The 9,693-nt window shown below is 37.7% G+C and overlaps 1 protein-coding gene across 2 annotated transcripts in view; it reads left to right on the forward strand.

Annotated features, from left to right (window-relative positions):
• LOC111155427 (thymocyte selection associated high mobility group box) overlaps window positions 1-7,881 on the forward strand; it is a 299,729-nt gene extending 291,848 nt beyond the window's left edge. For both annotated transcript variants that reach the window (XM_022515581.1, XM_022515582.1), the window contains exons 8-9: window positions 5,164-5,315; window positions 5,668-7,881. In XM_022515581.1, coding sequence (XP_022371289.1) covers window positions 5,164-5,315; window positions 5,668-5,704 — 189 coding nt within the window. In that variant the 3' untranslated portion in view covers window positions 5,705-7,881. The remainder of the gene's footprint in view (window positions 1-5,163; window positions 5,316-5,667) is intronic.
• Window positions 7,882-9,693: the final 1,812 nt, after the last annotated feature.

Genomic DNA, 9,693 nt, shown 5'->3' on the forward strand with positions numbered 1-9,693 from the left:
GGCCCTTGTTCTGCTCTCCACGCTCTAGCTCTGGTCTGTTTCTTCCCAGGCAAGAGAACAGAAAAGGCACAGTCCCCTCCACCAAGCTGAGGGCTAGAGCTCAGTCTAGAGAGGACACTGTTTTCTAACTTATCTGCTCAGAAAAGGTTCCTTTTTCTACTTATACAAACACCTTGGATGAGCTAGCTGTGATCCTGAGTAGCTTTCAAACATTTCAGAATTACATAAGGCCACATGTGAAAACTCAAGAGACTTGTCTTTCTGTAGAGAATCGGAACTGAATAGGAAAAAATAGAACAGATTACACTGGACACGTTATTCATCAATCTTTAAGTCAGTTCTATTAGTGTATCTCAAAAAGTGTTCTTACTGAGATGGTAGGACCTGATTTCAATTTACATTAATAATAGAAGACAAAATGGCATGAACCCCAAATGGAGAGTAAATAGCTAAAAGACTACAGTGACTAACATCACTTTTAACAAGGCCTGGATCAAGGTGGGTAAAGTAAAATAATTGTTGAATGGACAAATGAACAAACAAGCGATTTCAAAAAAAACAAGTAACAAAAATGTTTAAATACTAGAAGAAATTATAGATTAGTTTGTAGAATCTGAATTCCTTGGAATTTTTCTAATTGCATTTATTCAAAAAAGATTAATTAAACCCCTAATGTGTGCCAGGCACTGTCTAGGCTCTGGAAGTTGAATGACAAATGAGAAGAGGTAAAGAGGCCTCTGTCCCCATGCAGCTGTCATCAGAGTTGAGGAGCAGTGGTGGTATAGTGGTGGTAATAAGATAAACAGATTAATTAGTAAGATCCTGTGGGGGGGGGGAAGACAAACAGGAATTCAAATTGCAGAGCATGTGGAAAAATAGCAGAGCCTTCAGCTGGAATGCATAAAGAAGGCCCCTGTGAAGGGCTGGCACAGACACATGAAGGCTGAGAAGAGGAAGTAGCCTGTATCAATCAGAAGGTGGGAGAGGGGGACTCTGGGTGGCTCAGTGGGTTAAGCGTCTGCCTTCAGCTCAGGTCATGATCCCAGGGTGCTGGGATCGAGCCCCACGTCAGGCTCCCAGCTCAGCAGGGAGTCTGCTTCTCCCTCTCCCTCTCCCCACTCCTGCTTTCTCTCTCATTTTCTCTCTCTTTCAAATAAATGAAATAAAATGAAATTCTTATTTTTTTTTTTTAAAGGAGGTGGGCAGAGTAAGTGGGGAAAACCAGCAGAGGCCAGAAACAGGGGAAAAAGGCTCCAGGCTGGAAGGACCCATTTTGGCGGGAAATGTAGCTGGTCTGGGACCTGGGAAGGAGACCAGTGGGGAGTACGGTGCATTAGGGGAGAGCCTAATGTACCGTCCTAGAGGAATGAGGTCATTAGGATAGGATCGTCAGGTTGAGGGGACTGGCAGCCCCCAACAAGTTGATAATCCTAAAATCAGGATCAAAAAGTCCATCAGCCATGATGTCACTCAATTTATTAAAATCACAAGTCTGTCAGGGCCAAAGTTCAAGTTCTCAAAGTTGGTCTTCAGACCATGGTTGTAGAACCAGGTTGTGAGTGAAATTCAACCTGTCTGATGGACCGTCCAAACCACCTTTATCCTGAAGATGTTTGCTTCCTGTGTGTGGGGGCCATGTTCACATACCCAAACATGAAAAAGAGAGAAAGCGAACGCAAGTTATTGGCTACCATATTTTTAAAATAATCTCATATTTCAGTATTATGTTAGCTATTTTCTTATCCTTCTGAAAAATGAATATATCCTACAAAAACGATTGTATAGTCCACCAGGAATAATAGTTTCATTTTTTTCTAGAATAATATTTTATACACCAAACACACGGAGCTGCTTTTTTTTTTTTAGTCCAGTTTTCTTCCTTTTTTTTTCCTGCTCGCTATATTGTCGAATGAGGTCACGAGAAAAAAAATCATTAATATCTGTCAACTTCCTTTATAACCTTAAGAAAAAATCTTTGTATGATATCACACAGACAGATTTTCAATTTCCTTGTGTAATAAACAGCTGCTTTAGGATTTGGGTGTAATTTAAAGGTTTAAAAAAATCACATTGAGATTGATGAATAAATCAGTTGTGAAGACAAAAACACTGATGCCTGTTGAAAATACCTCTCCAGACAGGCAGGAAATGAAATTAGTTCCCAGTAAAGTGTGGATATGAGGATCACTGTTTGGTTGTGCTATAGGCTTTTAGGTCTTGCTATGTGGCACAATAAAAATGCTAGGGCTACAGAAATCTAATTAAAGAGCAAATGTCCCTTCTGACATCAAATCAATCTTTATCACGTTTTCTATTTTTATTTCAATCTGGCACCAGAAAATGAAATTTAAAATTCCAGGCATGCTACAAAACAGTTGGTGATTTTTCTCTTGAGCATTAAAATGCAAAATATTCAGCCTGGTTTAATTAGACCGCTAAGCAAACATGTTCCAAAAATGTATATCACCATCGTTGTTTCATATTTACATCAATAATCAAAATGTACTTAGCTCTAGGGTCAACCTCAACACCTTTTACTAGTGTTAGAAGAGTAATGCATTTTCCAAATGGAGAGCAAGTTAAACAATGTTACTTCAGGCTTTCTTGTATTTTTCTAGGTCCTTGGTTGTTTGGATGTTAACTGATCTTAAATTAGGCATTGAGGTTGGCTGAACATTAAATCTTTGAACTGTGTAGGTGATACATCATTTTGGTTTTTTTACATTGAAGTTACTCATTTTATCTTAAACTCATAGTTCAAAGATTAGTGTTCTCCTGACAGTCTCTCACCCAACCTTGACAAGGAACCATTTGCATTGGATGGGAAAAAAGCCATGATGGTTTCTGTTGTGGATTGTGTAGGATTGGGTAGAAAGGAGTTAGTTTGTTTTTATTCATTTTTTGCTCTCTCCTATGTGGTCATGCCTTCAACTAACTCAAGATATTTCCAACTACATTTTTTTTTCGACACTTGTTTACTGTTAGGTTATGTTTTGTCCATTGTGCAAAAATCCAATAGGGAGAACTTCACATTAAAATGACAGGAAAGCCCCTGGCATTTACACATTTATACAGCCCCATGCCTTCCCAACTGGAGTCTGTTAAACTTTATTCACCGGAAGAGATGATTTATTGAGCTACTACTACAGGCCACTACTACAGTACTACACTAGTACTACTACTAGTGTAGTAATACTACTACACTACTACTGAGAATATTCAGTAAACAAAGCAAACACTCTCTGGTCTCCAGTCCCTATGGCCAGAGCCTTTATGATGGGCAAAAATGGAAATCAACACAAAGCTCCTTTCTCTAAGGAGTTTTGTTCTGCTCTTTGCCCAGTATCACCCTAGACACTAAGGAAAGACATCAAGCAAGCTGGATGAAAAGCCCATAAAGACAGTATGATAGGGGAGCTCAGTCAGTTAAGCGTTCAACTCTTGATCTCGGCTGGGGTCTTGATCTCAGGGTCATGAGTTCGAGCCCTGCATTGGGCTTGGCACTGGGTATGGAGCCTACTTAAGAAAAAAAAAAAAAGACAATATCATAGGACCATAATGGAATGAATACATTTCATCAAAGGCAGTGGGGGGACTCCCTGTGTGACAGAGATATAGCATGGTCTGGTCAATCAGCCTGGAGAGGACGGGAGAACCAAGCATCCAGTTACCCCTCTTATTTTTCACTTTGCTGTCTTGGAAAATGTTTATAGCTTGAGCTGCAGGTGTCGTTTACCCAAACATTCTTATTTCCCACAAGCCAGTTGTAAAATGAGGAAATACTCTAATCCTTTTAGTCTGTGTGTGGTCAAATAGCCAGACTGCTAAATTCTCTACTTTCCAGTGATGTGTTTCTAATCATTCAAAGGTTTGTCTTTCCTCCACAGTTTTGGTGGGAGTTAGTGTGGACATTGGCTTGCAGTCTTTATCACTGGAATGGAAAGTAAATTAATATCTTAAAGCCAAAATGGAGAATTGAAGACATTTGATAATAGGTACCTTTGAGTGTTTACCCAAGGGACGCTGAAACACGAATCAAAGTCTGAGGAAATATCCTTAGTTAAAAATCAATCTTCTGATCATTCTGCTGAGCTAAAACAAAAACAGAAGCAAGAACAGTAAAAACTCAATATTATGCCTTCCAAAGCTCTCCGCAAGTAAATAGGAAATGGTTCGTTTTTTAAGTCTCTTGATTTTTCTATGGTTAAAAACCATGTATGAAATCCACAGCAGAAAGAGACAACCACAAGATTAATTAACTTGCTTTTTTGGTCAATTTCAGCAAAGCTTGCTTATGCTGCTCTTGAATTCACCAGATAAGCTAAAAATAAATCTTAGTGTATAATGCTTTTTGTTTACCAGATATAGCTATATACTTCAGAGAGTCTGTCCTTGAATTTTTAATAGCTTTGCAAGGATTAAAAGTCAACACTCCACCATACCAATGTATTAGAGGAATCTTCCTAAAGTCTGATTATTATTTGCCAGTTAATAGACTTTTCAATTAAAAAATATTTGCTCTGTCTTACACTTTTCCTTCCCTGTGTTTTCCGGTGGCAAGTTGCTTTGAATCTCTTTCCTTCTATTAGTCCCACCACTGTTAAAAAGCTTTGGTTGAAATTTTTTAGCTGAGAAAGAAGTACAAATAAAAGAAGAAGCAGATGGTCCCTTTGTGATTGAATGAAGAAAACGGGTTTCGAGAACAATATGTGAATAGGTGTAGTCTAATAAAACACTCAGCCACCTGCTGCCTGAATCCTTCAAAAAAGATTCTGTTGCATATTCTGGGGATTAACTATTAATGTATCCTTAGGTTTGATAGAAAACATAAACTGAGGGGTTAGGTCCTTTTCCCTTTGTTCTGATTGAGTCGGCTTCTCCATATTTTAAGTTGTTTCTCAATTCAGTTTATCTGCTCAAGAGTATACAAATAAAGGTTTCTCACACATGGTTCAATGCAAGAAAGGTAAAAGAATAGGGTCCTGCGCACATCTCTTTTACCTTTAAGTTTTCTGGGCCCTCAGGATTCGTTTGCCCTTGCAGAGACACATGGGAGAAGGCAGAAGTGTGTTTGCAAACAATGGATAAATATTTAGGGGCTTTTCTTCCTAAAAAAAAAAAAAGCACTTTGATCCTTATTTGTGGATTTGCTTTCCCTTTCAGGGATTTACTCTTCAACCCGACTATCAGACTATAATCAATCCTACATCCACAGCTGCACAAGTGGTAACCCAAGCAATGGAGTATGTACGTTCCGGGTGCAGAAACCCTCCCGCCCAGCCGGTGGACTGGAATAACGACTACTGTAGTAGTGGGTAAGCGGCGGGTCATCGCCACCTCCTGGTGGACAGCTCTCATAGCATGCTTGGCGCGTCCTGCTCCCTAGGCGCCTCAGAGATCCCGTCTTTTCTCCCTGCTTTCTGAAAGATCATCTGGAACAGTTCCATGTTCATGAAAGCAGAAGACAGCAATGCAGAAATTTTTAAGCAGTTCTAGTCGTTCCAAGAATAAGCAAATGCCTTTAGATCCCTGTTCGTTGTACCTGGGCCCTGTCCCAGGGCACCGATCCATCCCTGGAGCTAGAACAAACAGACCTACCTCCCTCGGGGTCACCTGTAGCACCAGTCTTGTAACAAGGCATTGTTTGTCTGTTTTCTCTTGACACAGGGGCATGCAGAGGGACAAAGCACTGTACCTTACCTGAAAGTCTGAACACCTCTTCTTTCCACTGAGGAATTCAGGGAAGTCTTTTCACCGTGGATTGCTTTGTATAGCCAAAGCAGTTCTCCATTTTATTAGAAAAATACAAGTTGCTAAGCACTTAGGACCATTTGAGCTTGTGGGTCACCCACTCTGGAAGAAATAGTCATGCTTCTTTATTATTTTTTTAATCCCTTATGGACATTGTTTTTCTTCTTCCCTGAAGGAAATTTGGACCATTCAGATTTTATGTTGGTATTTTGCTGTGAAGTGCTGCGCTTTAGTAACTGCCTTAGCGACTGTAGATGTCTCGGATCAAAGTCCTGGATTTTCCATTGGTTTTCATAATGGGTGTTTATATGAAACTACTAAAGACTTTTTAAATGGCTTGATGTAGCAATCATAGCAAGTTTGTAAATAGCATCTATGTCACACTCTCCTAGAGTATAAAATGTGAATGTTTTTGTAGCTAAATTGTAATTTGAAACTGGCTCATTCCAGTTTATTGATTTCACAATAGGGGTTAAATTGGCAAACATTCATATTTTTACTTCATTTTTAAAACAACTGACTAATAGTTCTATATTTTCAAAATATTTGAGAAAGAAAAAAAAACGTATTCCCAAATGATTTTAATTTAAAAACAAAATTGGCTTTGTCTCATTCACCAGACAAAAAGAAACTAGTGTTAAGGGAAGCGCAAACACATTTATTTTGTACTGCAGAAAAATTGCTTTTTTGTATCACTTTTTGTGTAATGGTTAGTAAATGTCATTTAAGTCCTTTTATGTATAAAACTGCCAAATGCTTACCTGGTATTTTATTAGATGCAGAAACAGATTGGAAACAGCTAAATTATAACCTTTACATATGGCTCTGTATTATTGTTTCTTCATACTGTGTCTGTATTTAATCTTTTTTTATGGAACCTGTTGCGCCTATTTATGAAATAATAAATATAGGTGTTTGTAAGTAAATTTGTTAGTATTCGAAAGAGGTTTCTTTGATGTTTTAACTTTTGCTGGCAAAAAAAAAAATTCACGCTTGGTGTGAATACTTTATTATTTAGTTTTTACAGTGACATGAATAAAGCCAAACCTACTTTTCATTTAGCAGCAAATTAAAGTAACCAATCCTTTATTTCTACATTTCTTTGGTTGATGCAAACAAAAAACTGATACTTAAGAACTTTCTTTCTTCGTACAATATAACAGAGAATTGCCCTAAAAAGTCACACAAGCTCCAAGACTAAACAGATGGGTTCTCTAGCTGAAAAGGGTTGCTTCTTGGTTCTCAGCTGGTTTTAGTCAATCCTGTAAACTCCCTTCCTCCAAAAAAAAAAAGAAAAAAAAAAAAACCATTGAAGTCGAATCAATTAAAATTCCTCAAGCTGCATGCTTTTCACAAAATCCAGAAAACATTTAGGAAGTAAACCAGGGTGGGTAGGATGGGAAGGCATACTGTTCAAGAACATATCTCCAAATGAAAGGTGAGTAACCAGACAGAAAAAAAAAAAAAAAAAAAAAGGGAAAGCATGCCAAATTTGAAAGCCATTGATGGAAATGGAGATTCTTGCTGTCTTTTGTGCCTCTACAAACCAACTCTTTCCAGAATTCCGAAGTCTTCCAAGAGAATTCTGAGAGTATTAGAGATTTGCTAGGGAATCAAAAGCATTGAGAATCTGGCTGAAGGTTTGCATAGCTTTTATATCAAAAAGAGCTAGCAAATCACTCCCCTACAGGGGATTGCATAAAGAAAGCTAGTCTGGTTGGAAATCAAGAGGATGGCTGATGTCTCTTTCATGGAATGTGTGAAATAAACTTAGCAATTTAGCTAAATAGAAATATATGCATTGTGTAATCCAGTCAGAATTAAAAAGACAAAAGGTATGCTTGCTTTGGAATGATTTTAGGCATTGTACAACCTTGAATCACTTGAGCATGTAGTAACTAATAAATAATGCAGATCCAATGTGATTATTAAAATGACTGTAGCTGAGAGCTCTAATTTTCCTGTCTTGAAACTGTATAAGAACTCATGTGATTAAGTTCACAGTTTATTGTTTGTCTGTTTAGTATTTTAGAAATATACCAGCACTACTAATTACCTAATGTCTTTTATTTATTATATTATGATAAAGTAAAATTTTCACTTGCATTAAGTCTAAACTGAGGAGGTAATTACCAGGATGAGAACAACCAGCTTTGACTTTGACAGGCAGTTTGTACATGGAAGTACAATGTTGTTTACAGCTTTTCCAGAGCAGGTGTGCAACCAGGGTAGAGAGAGTGTTACAACTCAATACCAAAAAAAAGGGTAAAAAAAAAATGTAAATAAAAGAAAATACATCGTAAATAAAAATTATTACCATGCGTGACCGTATTCTATTTGGATATCCATCAGTGTCTAAAGGACAGACCCAGTCAGATGACAAATCCCAAGGAAATTTCATGGCAGGAGTGATTAGCAACAGTAGGGATTAATGCCTGCCACAGCCACAGATGTTCTTTCTGGAAGCACCAAGAATGCCCTCTCATCAACCTGAGCTCTAGGACTGTAAGCTGTTGCTTGAGAAACCTCCCCCTCGGAGGAAGCCGGCATCTGGCCTGGGCACAGCAGCTTGTAGCTTGTAACTGGAAGGAACAGTGATGGTGGACACTGGGTTCTCCACTATGGCACTCCGCAGGATTTCCAGATCTCAGAAAAAGTCATTCCAGAAAATTCAGCAATAATGCTGAACATTTAGTATCTTTACCAATATACCAAAGTCAAACTTATAATCAATTAGAAAAGAAAAAAAAGTATCCCAGTGGTTCAAAGAGGGTTGTGTCTATTAAATATATGAGAAAGAATAATTCAAAATCCCAATTCCCATTATTAATGTGAATGAGTGGACAATGGAAAATTGGTCAAGTAATGACTTCTGGTTAATCAAATTATCGAATGTAGCTAAGAACCAAAGTTGGTCTCTGTGATTTTTTTCACCTGTTGCCTTAAAGGAACAGAACCTGTCGGAAATGGGGCAAGAGTGGTCCGTAGACAGCCATGGCTCCACGGAACAGTGTGTCCTGACTTGGATTCATCACTAAGACTTTTTTTTATTCATAAACTCAAAATTAAAAAAATAAACACATCAACATTCAGTTTCCTTTTTACATGGACCTCTTCTTGCCCTTTGCTAAAGAGTTGCCCTATACATTTGAAAGGCAAATTGATTGAGTCATAGGAAATTGCCAATATTTCACCCATTTGCCTACAAAAAATGACAATTTCAAATGGTTCCACCCAATGCGTCTTGGAACCAAAGATGATGGGATTTGGGCTATAACATTAAATACAATTTCACATGGAATTAGAAGTTCTTTACAAAGTCCTAGGGGGAATACTCAAAGAATTAATCGGTTTTGTTTGTTTGCAAGGTACCTCACTTCAAATCAGTCACAGACAGCTACATTAAATTAAGAATATTTTAAATTATCAGATTCCAGTTAATCCCAAATAAACATCCTAATGTTTTTTTACACACAGATGTTTCTCTTAATGTTTATTTGTTGAGAGGAGATTTGAGTTTCACTTTCACATTTCAATCATAACTCTCATTTTAAGGTAACAGTAGAAAAACAGAAATTCAACTCTTTTGCTGATGACTGGCCACTGAAATAGTGGCAAGGCAAGATACAGAATTCACATGATTAGTTTAACCCCCAAATGCTATTGCACTGAGTCACCTGATGGGTGAATTCATGAGTCAGTCACCCCACAGGACAAATTTCTCTCTGTTTTCCTTAAATAGAATAACTCCTTAACTTCCAGAATGTCATAGCACATAGTAAGTGCACAATAAAGGCAATGATATATAGAGAGATAAGTGAAACATTATGGGTTATCCTCAGCAGGAATTGTGTGATGTTTATGTGATGATTTAAAAGTTCTTTAAATATAGAATATAGAAAGGAATTAGATACTGCGGACAAGCATTAGGAGTGATGAAGA

The sequence above is a fragment of the Enhydra lutris genome, unplaced genomic scaffold (assembly GCF_002288905.1).
Source record: "Enhydra lutris kenyoni isolate GAN:26980312 unplaced genomic scaffold, ASM228890v2 scaffoldscaffold41, whole genome shotgun sequence".
Taxonomy (NCBI): domain Eukaryota; kingdom Metazoa; phylum Chordata; class Mammalia; order Carnivora; family Mustelidae; genus Enhydra; species Enhydra lutris.